Raw genomic sequence first — 14,952 nt, forward strand, 5'->3', positions numbered from 1 at the left:
ATGGCCCTTTACTTCCTGACACATGCACTCTGCGTTGAAGAACTATCCCTGAAGAATACACTTATAGCTCAACTATCCAAATCAATATTTTTTTCTAGAAAAGGTGATGCTGAGAAAAGGCTAAGCAGGTTTGCTAGAACACTGTGACAGATTAACTGTAGAATTCTTCCTGTAGGATTGGGGATATAATGGGCTTCACTAACCTTCCCTAGGCAGTGAAACTTCCCCCAAATCTGATGGACCTAGAGTCAGAGAAGTCTGCTTTTGTACCTGCTGGGCCCCAAAGTTGGGCATTTTTCTCTCTGTTCCCTCTCTTTTGAAAATGTAAAATAAAACCAAAAATAGACAACTTTTTCTTCAGCCATTCCAGCATAGAGAACAAAACCTTATGGAAACAGGAATGTCAGTTGTGTAATCATTGTTCTAATTAGGTAAATAGAAGTCCTTATGTATGTGTTATAAGAATTTCCCTCACAACATCCTTTATGACTTAAGTTCAATGACAGTTTGCGTTTGGTAGTAAAGGATTTTCTCCATGGCCTGAATTAAGACCATTAGAAAGCACCAGGCCATGGGAGCAGTGACCATCTGCTGACTGTTCTCGAGGATCTTGTGTCCAGGGACATGGGGCGACGTGCCTCGTATGTGTTAGACGGTGGAACGGATGTGTTTGGCGCTGCATGGGATCTGGTGCCCCTCTTCTCCTGGATTCGCATCCCCACCCAGGGCCCGCTTTTACTAAGTGTTCTGCCCTAGCTTGGTTCAAGGAGGTCATCCAACTGGCTTTATCAAGTGGAATTGGGATATATTTGATATACTTTTGCCTAACAACATGGAAAAGGGTTTTCCTTTCCCTGCAAGCTACATCTTACTGCTTTGAACTTCCAAGTATGTCTAGTCACCTTTTAAAATGTAAACATTTTCAGAAAAATGAGGATTGCTTTCCTTGTATGTGCTTTTTATCTTGACTACTTGAATTGCAAGGGATTTTTATATATTCATATGTTCCAAAGTCAGCAACTCTCCTGTTGGTTCATTATTGAATGTGCTGTAAATTACGTCTTTTGCAATTAAAATGAGGTTTGCCCACATCCAAAAAAAAAAAAAAAAGAAAAGGCTAAGCAGGAAATCCTATCTCCACCTCTAGATGTTCATAGTACTATAGACAAGCCTCTTCAGGGGGAATTTAGCCTAAAATAAGATTGTACCTTTCCTTACATATAACCTATTATACTTTGTTTGGTAACTTAGAGCAAACCTCATGCTTATTCAAATGATCACGATGAGACAATACTGCCTTATTTTATAAAGCCTCTTCAGACCCTCAGTAAGACAAATAAATTGTGAAATTTTGAGGAGTCAGTGAAACTTTTTCCTCTTGGAGAGTGGTGGGAGTAAAGTTTATGGAGAAGGGGGACAGAAAAGTCAAGGAGAAGAAAAGTACAATATAGCAAATCTTTACTACAACTTTAGAGAGAGAAAAAGTGTATCAGAGCAAGATACACTGGAGGCATTTCCTCCTTAAATGCCCTTCATAAAATTACTTGATTTTTATTGGGGGAGGGAGGAAATTGCCAGATCCTTTCTAAAAATATAAACTGTCATGTTTTATAGGGCTATAAAAAATGAAATGCCCCTTCATGGTAAGTACTGTTCTGTTAAATTTGAGAAGTCACAGATTTTGTGATTTTCCAAAATTGCAGAGAAGGAGCATTTTGTGCTAAATGCTTCTGTTATTATGTGGACTAGGGAAACACTGACTAATCTTGAGGTATTTCTGTTGCTGTCTTCCTGGGAGACAAGCCAGGGAATTGAACTCTCCTTGCCTCAGGCTGCCTGTTTGCTCTGTATGAAGATGACACCACCTACCTCTCAGTATGTTTTGAAGTTTATTGTTTACTAAGCACTAGGATTCCTTAGAAAAAACAGGCTCTTTATATAGCATTAGCATCTTAAGGTAGTCTAGTACTCTTAAGTCATTTAAATCTTTAAAACACTCTTCCTTCTTTTGTTTGTTTGTTTGTTTTCAACAGTCTCACTCTACCGCAGGCTGGAGGGCAGTGGTGCGATCTGGGTTCACTGCAACCTCCACCTTCTGGGTTCAAGTGATTCTTGTGCCTCAGCCTCCTGAATAGCTGGGATTACAGTTGCACACCACCATGCCTGGCTAATTTTTATGTTTTTAATAGAGAGGGGGTTTCACCATGTTGGCCAGGCTGGTCTTGAATTCCTGACCTCAAGTGATCCACCCACCTCAGCCTCCCAAAGTGCTGGAATTACAGGTGTGAGCCACGCACCCAGCCTCATTCTTAAAGTTTTCAAGTACTAGTCTTTAAAAAAATATTTTTCATTGGAATGCAATTTTATTTTGAAATTACCAGGAAAGAGAAGTGTTTGAAAGGTGTGCTATATGATACCAATTGACCAGGGAGTTCACATTTCAGGTGATAGTTTTAATATTGTGTAGAAAGAGCCAAAGTCATTTTTTAAAAAGTTTTGCTTAAATATACCTTATTGTAATGAGGGCTTCAGTTTAACAAAGGTCAGTCTTGGACCAGTCAAAAGAGGACAAGTAATTGGAAGGACTGGATAGACAAACATGGCAGATTAGAGACAGAGCCCAGAGTGGTCGTAGGCATTCAACCAACATGTTGTCAAGAAATATTACCATTGGCTATGCTTGTGCTTAAGACTGATTTTCAGTATACTACGAAGGAAAGAATTAGTTAAAAATAGTATTAAAATATGTTTGGATCCTAAACTTCTAAACCTACGCGTGAAATTAATTGTATTTTCAGGAATTTTTTAAAAAGTTTTTAAATGTTACAGTTAAAATGTTGCCCCATTTAGCATGAAATTATTTTGATGTGTATAGAAGCTATCACAGAAAATAAAAGGGAAAAATATGTAGTAGATATGAGTAAATCTTTGTCGTAATGAGTAATTCAGAACAATTTTTATAAGAAAAAAATGAAAAGGCTCCTAAACTTGATTTTTCAAGTTACATTTATTACTAATATAATTTCAATTTTCCATATGCATCTTTCAAATACAGTCTTTTGTGATAAACAGAAGTGGAAGTGTTAATCTATTTAACAGGAGAACACAATTTTTAAAAATAGAAAAGTGTGGACCGTGTAGATATTAGTACTGTGAATACAAATCTAATGTGAAAATCTACTTTCGCTTAAAAAAACAAATATTTCTGCAATTTCTCTCTAGTTGTAATAACTGTGCCTGTTTGATATAACTTTTTATCCAAAGTTTCAAGTTGCTAATGCATATATATACTTGAGCCCTAATAGGTTGGCCCTTCCCAATGTGTATAATTGTGCCAAAATATAAAAGAGACATATTCAGAGATAAATGCACAAGAATCCACACATTTAAGAAACTCAAAATACAAGACAAATTTTAAATCATCTTAATGGATATTTCAAACACATGCATTGGTATAACATTTAAACCTAAGAAGGAGGAAAAGTGCCAAATTAGTGTCTCTATGACTGGCAAGCTCTCCTTTTAGGGAAGGCTTTTTAATCCACAGCAAAACTCAAACTCTTTCTACCTATGTGATTGCTACTAACAAACAAATGTTTTATAACAAATGTGGTATGTATTTTCAAAGCAACGGCTCTTCTCTACACATGCTATTATTTTAGAACTTTTGTGAGAACAATAGTCATCTACATTTTCTCACCCATAGGAATCAAACTTCACTGTGGCAGGTGTCCTGTCTCAACCATTAGCTTCAATGTGAGCAATCTAACTTTATTCATTTTCAAGTATACTGGAGAAGAATACCCACAGTACACTTTAGGATGATTTAACAATGGCACTTTGATTTTCAGGTTCATATCTGCAAAGTATGACTTTTCAAATCACTGATTTCTGCTACAAATATAGAATGTTTTTTTCCTTGTGAGAAATGTGCAGCTTTCCCGTCATGTACTGTCTTTTTCTTAATGTCTAGAATAAATTCAGATAGCTTAATACATATGATAATATCGATCTAGTGCATGCAATGAGAGAGGTCTGTTTTATACTAACATGTAAGTTTAAAACGTCTCCTCTCTATTTTGAGTCTGCTGAAAATTTTAGTGAATAATATCTATGTCAACTGATGGAAATAACTCCTTGCACTTATAAAAGAAAGCAATGAAGTAGAACATGGCCCTGGCAAGCCAAGTATTTTCTGCTAAGTCTCTCCTATCTATCTTAAAACATTCAAATCTAAAATGATTAAACCACTATAATAAATTTTGAACCAAGTAAGGCTTTTATGTGGAGGTTTCTGAGAATTTGCTAACTAATCTACACATCAGGAGTTATTTTTTAGGATTCTATAAAAACTCTTGGGAGTCAATAATTACATCTTACACCTTGATAATTTAAGATAATTTAACAATATAATCTTGGAAACTATTTATCATTTCTTTTCTCCATCACTGATCAATTTTATATCTGGTTCTATCATCACTAATAGAACTTACTGTGATTTCTTTACTTTTTTTTTTAACTTTCAAGATAAGGCCTTGGTCACTTGCACCCTGACATTATTTTTAATTTTTATTCTGTGAAATATACCATGATTATAAGAGACCATCATAATGATACATTCAAGAGCTAAAAAGTAACACAAAGCAAAATTATCACCTTTAAAAAGCTAAGGAAATTTTGAATACTCAAGATGGTTTTTTACTTAAAAATATTCTGGATATTTGCTTATGATGTCAAATACTTTGAATTTTTTTGTATTTAACACTTTGTGGGTATGGCAATAAGGAGCAGGTGCTTGATCTGATTATTTGATGGGCATGCTAACAGGCATGTGTCATGGGATTGATGAAGCAGCTGTTTAACTTACTCAGAACATCCTAATGACAACTTTCTAAAGAAGCACCACTTGTTACATCGGCTTCTGTGTCATGTTTTCTATAACTGAATAAATTATCATGACCTACAATTGCATAATAACAGACATATTTATGTACCACTTCCTTAAATCCATTAATCATTTTAAATCTTCACATCTACCCTCATTCCATGTAACACGTAACACAAAGCCTGCCGCCTAACAATTCCTTTTAGGACCTTTAATGATACATGTAGTGACACTAATTACCTAATCCACTCCTAAACGTAATCTGATATTTATATTATGAGCAATAAAAATAAACAATGCATCAGAGGGCATTCTACAAATGAGAGAAACTCAGAATATCAGAGTTGTTAAGGATCTAAAAGATTAGATAATCCAATCTTCTCATTTGACAAATGGGGACACCTGAACCCAGAGTCTATTCCTGTCACGGGCATATATCTAAATCTTTCTATTCTCCACACATCACATCATTCCTCAAAAGTCCTTCCAAAATGTATAATAATCTTATTCTCATGTGTTTATTTCTGGGAACTCCTACATTTTAATTCTTTTTTAAAAATCTAAAATTTATTAGATTTCTTTTTAAAAATGTTGCAGAAAGGCCGGGTGCGGTGGCTCATGCCTGTAATCCCAGCACTTTGGGAGGCTGAGGTGGGCAGATCATGAGGTCAGAAGTTCAAGACCAGTCTGACCAACATGGTGAAACTTTGTGTCTACTAAAAATACAAACATTAGCCAGGTGTGGTGGTGCATGCCTGTAATCCCAGCTACTCAGGAGGCTGAGGCAGGAGAATTGCTTGAACCCAGGAGGCGCAGGTTGCAGTGAGCCAATATCACACCATCACACTCCAGCCTGGTTGGGACAGAGCAAGACTCCATCTCAAAAAAAAAAAAAAAAAAGTTGCAGAGAAATACTTAACACCAAGGAAAATATTTTTATAAAATAATTGCTCACTGGCATGCCCCTATGAGAAATTTCTGCAATGTTATATTCCTCACTGTTATAGGTAGTGACAATTAGCACACCATATTCCGTTAATTTCTTCCTGGACTAAGGTGCAATGAAGAAATACTTAGTTTTACTTTAATTGAGTAGAGTTTAGTTGCATAGACTACCTATAAATGGAATCAAAATTATGAATTACATATAAGTGCCAGCACATGAATGCAGATAGTGAAATTTTCTTCAAAGTAATGCTCTATGGATCAGCCAACAAGGAAGTATTCACACTCACTTGTGTGTGTGTGTGTGTGTGTGTATTCACATACATATACTCACACACACACAGAAACACAAACTTAGATAAATGACTTATGAGAACAAGCCAAGATCAAAAGTGAATCTAAATCTATTAGAAAAGTTTAAAACCCTACAAAGGAGCGTTTTTAAAAAAACTACAGTTGGCACATGATCCATTCTTCTAACTTTCATGTTTGGCGTCTCCATCCCCTTGGGTGTGGGTTGTGGTTGTAATCAGCTACTGGAAGACAGTAATCAGACCTGGTTTCCATGGACATGATTTCGGAATCATTTCTTGAAGCCTGCCTATAATACGCATATGGCAACTGTGAACCATATTGGGAGTTGGTGGACATATTATTATTGACTGTGGCATTATACTCTTGCCTTCCACATGAGCCCATATAGGCTTTCTGGGTTTGAGGAATATAGGACAGTCTTTCATTCCAGTCCTCTGGAAGCCCTGGAAGCACCTTCCTCCGAGCTGCTGAGACCACATTTGCCACAATGGACTCCTGGATGTTTCTGGGTCTGAAAGCATCATCCACTAGACCGAGAGGAGATTTTGCTGCTGCTTCCCAAGGAGTTGGTCTCTTGTTTGCTTTCTCTAGTCCATCAGTTGGTTTACTAGAGTAACTATAAGTAGGCTGGTATACCCAAGGAGATGTAGAAATGGTGGGTGGGACTGATCTTCCAGGAAGAGAAAGGGAGCGCCCACTCTCCTAAAAACAATGAAAATATTAATGTATCTCATTCATTTTGGTTTGTGCTGATTGTTACTCCAAAGTATTCCTAGCACCATTACCAAGCACTGCAAAAAATAAAATAAAAATAAAAATAAATTAACCCCCCAGAATGCTTCGTCTTAAAGCCAGGACAGGCTGCCTGTCCCCACCTTTGCAAAAGTGGGCCAAGTGCAAATGGTGGGCTGCCACTTGATCCTACCTTTTGCACTTGGCCCTCCTAGTTGCTCCCCGTCTGTGAACGCATAGCCCCAGTTGCTGTCATCTTTCTTAGGCATAGTCACTAGGGGCAGGGCAGGGGCTCTGTCATCACTAGGAAGCACCTTTCCTTCTCTCTGCCCTCCACATAGGCATATGTGAATTCACATCCCAATCTCATTCCTATCCTGCTTTTCTGGTACAAAATAAACAAAACCTATTGATAACCTCAGAAACAAGCTGTAAATTACTGAGCTTTTTACTCTTCCCAAGTGACTTTTAATCTGTTATCTAATTTTGGTCTAGTGAATGAATATAGCAAAAACAAACAAGATCTCCTTAGATGTAGTTAATATTACTGGTATGATTAGATGCCTGGCCCTTTTCCGCTCAAAATCTATTTATATGGTGAAGATCACATGGATTTTTATTTCCTAAGTGGAGTGTATTGCCTTTGTCTCTGAGGGAATTACTCCTGCCTCTTGTTTAATTTGCATTTTGCTTCCTTTCATATGTATTACATTCCTATTTCTTTGAGAGTTTGTCTCCCTGCAACATTCCTCTGTGTATACTTAATATTCAGCTTGACTAATAGCACAGCAATATTATTAATTATTACTATTATATAGAGTTGGGGTCTCACTCTGTTGCCCAGGCTGGAGTGCAGAGCATGATCATGGCTCACTGCAACCTCAAACTCCTGGGCTCAAGAAATCCTCCTGCCTCAGCCTCCCAAGTAATTGGGACTACAGGTGCACACCACTATGCCTGGCTAAATTTTTAAAAATCTTTTTTACAGACAGGATCTCCCTCTTTCCCAGGCTGGTGGTGTTAGACTCCTGGCCTCAAGCCATCCTCCCACCTCAGCCTCCCAAGTTGCTGGGCTTACAGACATGAGCCCAGGTGCCCGGCTACAGCAATATAATTTAATGAAAGCTCTTGTGTTCTCATTCTCTCCTTTTACTCCTCTGCATTTCTAGGAATGCTGATGGCTGGCTATCCACATTACATCTTCACACATTCCAATATGCATGAGGCTATGTGAGATAAGCTCTTGGCAAAAATGCAGAAAGGGTACACCTCGGGGACGGGAGTATCAACTTTGAAAGTATCAAAACATCCTGTTTCCTAACAAAAAACATTACCATGCTTAAAAATGTGCTCTAATTTCATAAACAGTTTCAACAGCTTTTCTCTTAATCAAGTTCTTAACTTTAAAGTGAATATCAATACCTGGATTTAGGCAAAATATCTCAGATTCAAATGTTTCATTTTTTTTTTTATTAGGCAGACAAAGAAGGTAGATGTTTCATTCTTGGTTTCTATCTGAAGAATAAGGGGGTCAATATAATAAATCTTGATTCTCTCATTTTAATCATTTAAATTTTACTTACAATGGTTGAATCTTAGCAAAAACTTGCTTTCACTAATCTTGTCTTAATTCAGAATCACTCATAATTCTCCTTACTCTATATTTGGGTGAGGTGTGGGGAATCCTGACTTTTAGTCATCTTTAAGGCCTTAGTTTCTATTTCGCATTATGTATGTGTTCATTTCACAAACTCATTTAACATAAATTAACATATTGTACACCTGATATTTCCAGGTATTCTTCTATAAGCTGAAGACTTAAAGATGATAAAGTCCTTGCCCTCAATAAGCACACAATCCAGTACTAGTTCTAGCCACACAGTAGCTGAATTAAGTCAATTATAGAAGACCAGTTTGGGCCAGTGCAGTGGCTCATGCCTGTAATCCCAACAGTTGGGGAGGCTGAGGCAGATGGATCACTTGAGATCAGGAGTTCAAGACCAGCCTGGCCAACATGGTGAAACCCCGTCGCTACTAAAAATACAAAAGAATTCTCCAAGGCATGATGGCATAGGCCTGTAATCCCTGCTACTCAGGAGGCTGAGGCACAAGAGTCACTTGAACCCAGGAGGCAGAAGTTGTAGTGAGCTGAGATCACACCACTGCACTCCAGCCTGGGTGACAGAGCAAGACTCTGTCTCAAAAAAATAAATAAGTAAATAATAAGAAACAAGATCAGTTTAGAGAAGATAGAGAAGAGACTGTTTAACTCTCCTGACAGGAAAAAATAGGAAGTTTTCTAAACCGTGAGAAGTGGTAAGACTCAGTGTGATAAAGAGAAATGTAGCTGTCTCCTGTGGTGTGTGTCTGTATCTCACTTTTGTCCTTTCTATGGAAGAGTTAGAACAACACTGGTCTACAGAGGCCCTGGGAGAGTTTTCAGAGTCCCATGATTTTGCTTCGTGTGGTCTTTGACTATGGTAGAGGCAGGAGGCAGAGAAATTCTAGGCAGACAGAGGTGGATCCCTGGTGAAACCCCACCTTCAAGCCAAAATAGTCTGAAACTTACAGCCCTAAGTGAGAACTTCTATTCCTGTTTGCCCGTTCTCTCCTGATTGGTTCTTTGTGAATAGTGTCTTTTTACCAATTGAATGTTGTTTTTTCCAAAACTACCTGTGGCCCACCCCACCCACACCCTGTGCCTATTATAAAGACCCCAGACTCAGTCGGTAGAGGGAGAGATGGCTGGACCTTAGAGGAGACGGCCAGACTTCAGAGTGACAGCTGGACTTCGAGGGAGAGGGACAGACTACAGAAGAGATGACGTGACTTCAGGGGAAGACAACCTGCCCATCCCGTTCGCTCTCTAGCTCCTCTCTCCACTGAGAGCCATTTTCATAGCTTAATAAAATTCTCTGCCCTTCAATTGTCTGTGTGACCTCATTCTTTCTGGACGCTGGACAAGAGCTTGAGACCCACCGAGTGCAGGTACCCAGAAAGGCCATCACACCGGCCCTTTGCTCTCACTGATGAAGGGCAGCCACCCCACACAATGAGGCGAGGGGCCAACTGAGCTGCTAACAAACCACCGTCTGTGGACGGCAGAACTAAGCACCGTAACGCGCCCTCTGGGGCTTTGGGGTCTCAAGCACCCCCACGTGGGCACCGCTGTGGGCCCCACATGAAGTTTGCTCCTGCCGGCGCCCGGAGTGGCCAGCCACATCCCACACTCGCTCACTCATGTGCTCCCTCCCTCAAGGGGTTGAGCACAGTGGGCTGAGTAAACAGGGCACCCCTGTTGCAAGTCTGGCAAAGAGGCTAAAAAAAATCCTGCATCAATTAGATGTAGCACCTTGAGGGACTGCTTTAGTCCGTTATTTAGGTATTTTAAAAGATAGAAGGCTGAGGGGATGGCAATAGATAAAGGGAGCTGAGACTTTACAGAAATCTCGGTGAGGCCCCTGAACATATATACAGGTGTTTAATTTACTGGCTAATAACTGGAAAAAGAAATAATTATCAATATACTTGGGAGTATTAAGTACTATGTGAAAGCATACATTGCAGTGATAAGACATCCAAAACATTACATGAAAGAGAGGAATTATTTTTTGGTGTTTCTCTCATGCACTGAGTTTGAAAATATTCAGAAAAATTGAAACTTGACAGAATTTGGAAAGTTCAAAATACTGTTCAGTGATATCCTATTAACGAAGAGATGAATGTGCAGGGAGAAAACTAAAATATTGAGGTATGGTACTGAAAGACTAAGCCAAGGCTTTCTGAAGGGAAATTAAAACCCAGGATTGAAGCTGAAAGCAAAAATCTCACGCCAAACATGCATATGACAAATGTAACAGCAGTGTCGGTTGTGAGGAAAGAAGAGCGACCAGCTCAATGAGCAAAATGACCATGGCTCTTCTACATTTCCCCAGACTGACGAACATGCGTTCACATTCTTTCAAGTGCTAATAATAGAGGATAAAATGATAAACCATTTTAGGTTAGAGATCCAGCTGGGATATAAATAAATCATTCCATAGGTACAGTGTAGTTTCTATTCGTGTCCAAAATATTGCAAGCCTCTAGCCTCTACCGGCACCCATACTTCTAATTTTAATGTATTTCCCCACAGCAATTTTCACAGTGTTTTTTGGTGCTGTTTCCTTCTGTCTATCACAGTTCCAAGGCTCAGGCTGTTCTCTGTTTGGCTGGCTGAATGAAGCCATGTGATATACCCTGAGCCAGAAATGACCAAAGGAATCTGAAAGTAACAGAGGTGTTTCTTTTGTTTTGGAGTTTGAATGTCTGACGCTGGAATCCTAGCATAGCATGGATTAGGTCCTCGGTTGTCAGTTCCACCATGGGTTATATCATTATCAAGGGAATTTAATATTTTCATATGAGAGCATTTAACTGTAACCAAGATGTTAAATTAGCTTTACACATCAAATTGCTTCTGTCTCCCACTACCTTTTAAACTTTATTTGATAAAAAAAAAGTTTTCCACTGCTACTGGAAGAAAACTTAGCAGATCCTGGGACATTTTGCTTACTTTTAGGAAGAGTTCAATGGTTACCTTAAGTTACTCAAACCAGTTTTATTTTGAAATAGACGTTTCCATCCCCTGAAATAACAAACTCCAATTTCAACTTTATTAAAGTTAAATCTCCTCTCCTTCCCCAGCTGGGGCCTGCTTCAGAAAGGCTGCCTTCCTTCAGGGAAGGAGTTTGGTTGACTTCTTCATTCTACTTCCACTTCTTCTCTCAGGTCGCTAACTCTGCCTTCTGGCCCCCTGGGGTTGGAGGAAAAAAGGAGTAGAAAAAAAGAGGAGAAGGAAGTTTTTACTTGATTTGGCAACATCATATTCTGGCCTCTTACCCTTGGGGCCAGACAGACCCAGAGAGGGACATTTTTATGGGATATTGAAAGATTCCCATCACTGGGGACATCTTACCTCTAGTCCTTGATTCATGCTAATTCTTCTCTGTTCTAGGGGGTGACTTGGGACTCATCCTATATGCTCCCTTAGGAAGCTGTCTACCTACAGTGTGTAGCTACTAGGATCCATCTGCCCCCTCGGAGAGGCCCCAGGTTGACCCCAGTCAGCTCTCTCTTGCTTCTAGCCTGGACTGATCTGGTCCATGAGGAACACTCACATCATTTACCTGTGGGAATGCAGAAGAAAATTTCCTGGTTCTCTGCCAAAACAATTTGTCAGCCTGTCCCTTTCCCTCTAAATTTCCTGAGTGGCACTCAGACCCCACTCTGACCTCCTACCCGTCCTCATGCAAGTATCTCCCATGAAGTTCTCTAAGAAGACACTTTGAAACTCTTCTCGCACACAGCTTGAGGTAAAAAAGTGAAACCCCCTCCAGGCCACCTACTCCAAACACACACATCTTCAGTGCTCTGGAATTCCTTCTCACAGAATCCTCTTTCCTTGCCATAATCAAACCCCTTTTAATCACTTGGACCTGGCTGAAGGCTTCAAGAATTGTGGAAGTCGTTTGCTACTATATTCTTTGTAAACTCTGTATTTGAATCTGGAATCTCACTTCAGTGGGGAGCATCTGTTCTATCTGGGGGCCTTGGGTAAAACTTCAACATCCTGTCATCTCATTTCCAGTACAGTACAAAGCTCCCTCTCTCCTATTTTTCTTTTTAAAGTAAAATATAAGCTAAAATTGGAAATAATTTTCTACAAATCAATTCCAAGAAATTTCTCTAATAACTTCGAATAAAGTTGAAAGCTTATACCTCACTGAGTCTTTTCTCTAGAGAAGAGGGGTTACTTGTTTCCAAAGCATCTTGATCAATCCTTAGGCTCTAGATTTTGGGAACCTCTTTCTTACGTTGAATCAAACATTGCTTCCCATGGCTTTACCCCAGTGATTCTGCTAACATGGATTACATCTACTTGTATTTCTAAGCAGCCATTCCTTCATACATTCCCAGTTTCTTCCACCCTCCTTGAATATCTTTACTATCCTGTTGCTATCTGTTATTTTTCAAACTAAAGAGAAATAATATCTATGTCATTCATTCCCTCAAGTTCTCCACATCCTTCTTCCTCCAGTTTGTTGGGCAAGGCTAATGCAGGTATAATATCGTGATCTTCTTAAGTAGATGTGTGTACATAAACACAAGGCCACGTGCTGAGTGAAGACATCATTCAAAATGACTGAGGGACCATCTGATCTGGCAGATGGTATAGTTAATACTGCATATGGAACATTCAGTCTGTGTGCATTTAGAGCATTCTGTTCTTTAATTATTCAACCCACAAGAGGACACACCAATCTTTAGCTGGCCCAATATAACGCATGCAAGACTCCCACTGAACTCAGGAGTCATCTGGTGTTATATTGTCCCACAAAAGGGCTTAACACTAAGGAGGCATTTTTCTACCTCTGCCTTTAAAAATAGCCAACATTAATAGATTGCTTATTGTGTGCCAGGCAGTGGGGGCTCATTTCTTTATGTGGAGTGTTTCATGTAATCGTCACAATCCCATGAAGTAGAGGCACTATTATTATCCCTATTTTTCCAGAGGATAGTGAGATTTGAAGAAGGTAAGTAATTTCACCAAGGGTAGAAAGCTAGTAAGTGTTGGGGTGGAAAATTGAACCCAGGTAGGCAGTCTTATACCAGAGTTCCTAAATCTAATCGGACAATACTTGCAACGATATTGTTTTGAGAGAATATCATTTTTTTTTTTTTTTTTTTGAGACAGAGTCTCACTCTTGTCGCCCAGGCTGAAGTACAGTGGGGCAATCTTGGCTCACTGCAACCTCTGCCTCCCGGGTTCAAGTGATTCTCCTGCCTCAGCCTCCTGAGTAGCTGGGATTGCAGGTGCCCACCACTACGGTTGGCTAATTTTTGTACTTTTAGTAGAGATGGGGTTTTGCCATGTTGGCCAGGCTGGCCTTGAACTCCTGACTTCAGGTGATCTGCCTGCCTCGACCTCCTAAAGTGCTGGGATTACAGGTGTGAGCCACTGCACCCAGCCTGAAAACATCTTTTTTTTAAAAAAAAAGATTCAAAACGATGCAAACTAAATGGAGTAAGATCTTAGAAATTTTGGAAAAGGTCATTTAAATTTTGATTAAATTTGGATTAATGAATACTGGCATCTTGGCATTTGTCACAAGAACAAGCAGGTGACCAGGCCGTAGGGAATATAGTGCATTGCATTTAGATGCACTTCTGCTGCACGCAGGTGAGATATCTGGGGCTGTGCTTGCAGGAGAAAAGCTCAGAGGAGCTGAGGGCCTTTCTCGGCTTAACATAAACCATCTTCTCATGTCAATTAAATGTTGGTTTATCCATACAGCTTGTTAATAAAACAGCTTAGTTAGCTTCCTTGTTAAACTGTCTAGTAACCAATTTAACTGGCAGAGAACACTTGACATGTAAAAAGAAAGTGTAATCTGAGGTTTACTAAGCACAAATTAGTGAATTTTAAAGCAATGTAAACAGTCCTAGAAGCCAAAGAAGATAAATCTGATGTATGTGTCATGAGTCAAAATTTAAACTATTTTATACCATAAACCTTGAAAGCGATACAATTCTCTTGGCTGAAACCCTGCTTACACAAGCACTGTAGGGAAACGGGCTTCAACTCATAAATATGATTTCAATTCCTTTGACTCTTTTCTCTCTTAAACACATGATCAGTAAATGTTCATCACAAACATATACTTTATCATACACAGATTCTGGGATGTCCAAGAAAAGCGAAGAGGAATAAAAAGTATTTCTTTTGCCTTTTTAATCATGGATTAGAATTTCTGAAAAGCAGAGGTCCTAAGAAGGGATACACAAATAGAAGAAACCACAGGTATTCTCCGTTTTTTCCATTTGCTCAAGTTGAAATTTTGGGAATCAGTGTTGACTGCTGTCCATTTCACACTCCACACCTGATCTGTCAGCACTGACTTCAAAATACATCCACTATCTGACCAAGTCTTATCCACCTCCACTGGTGGCATCCTGGACTAAGCTACCAAAAATTCTCACCCGGATTATTGCTACTGTCTCCTAATTGATTTCCCTAGTTTCATTCTTGCTTC

General features: G+C 39.3%; 1 protein-coding gene and 1 long non-coding RNA gene across 3 annotated transcripts in view; one reads left to right on the plus strand and one right to left on the minus strand.

Moving 5' to 3' along the window:
* Nucleotides 1-9,760, plus strand: part of LOC129480684 (uncharacterized) — an 87,981-nt gene extending 78,221 nt beyond the window's left edge. The window contains exon 4 of the long non-coding RNA XR_008657102.2: nucleotides 9,591-9,760. This is a non-coding gene — a long non-coding RNA (uncharacterized lncRNA). The remainder of the gene's footprint in view (nucleotides 1-9,590) is intronic.
* SYNPO2 (synaptopodin 2) overlaps nucleotides 2,989-14,952 on the minus strand; it is a 172,470-nt gene continuing 160,506 nt past the window's right edge. For both annotated transcript variants that reach the window (XM_055274702.2, XM_055274699.2), the window contains one exon: nucleotides 2,989-6,847. In XM_055274702.2, coding sequence (XP_055130677.1) covers nucleotides 6,733-6,847 — 115 coding nt within the window. In that variant the 3' untranslated portion in view covers nucleotides 2,989-6,732. The remainder of the gene's footprint in view (nucleotides 6,848-14,952) is intronic.

Source organism: Symphalangus syndactylus, chromosome 4, assembly GCF_028878055.3.
Source record: "Symphalangus syndactylus isolate Jambi chromosome 4, NHGRI_mSymSyn1-v2.1_pri, whole genome shotgun sequence".
NCBI classification, from domain to species: Eukaryota; Metazoa; Chordata; class Mammalia; order Primates; family Hylobatidae; genus Symphalangus; species Symphalangus syndactylus.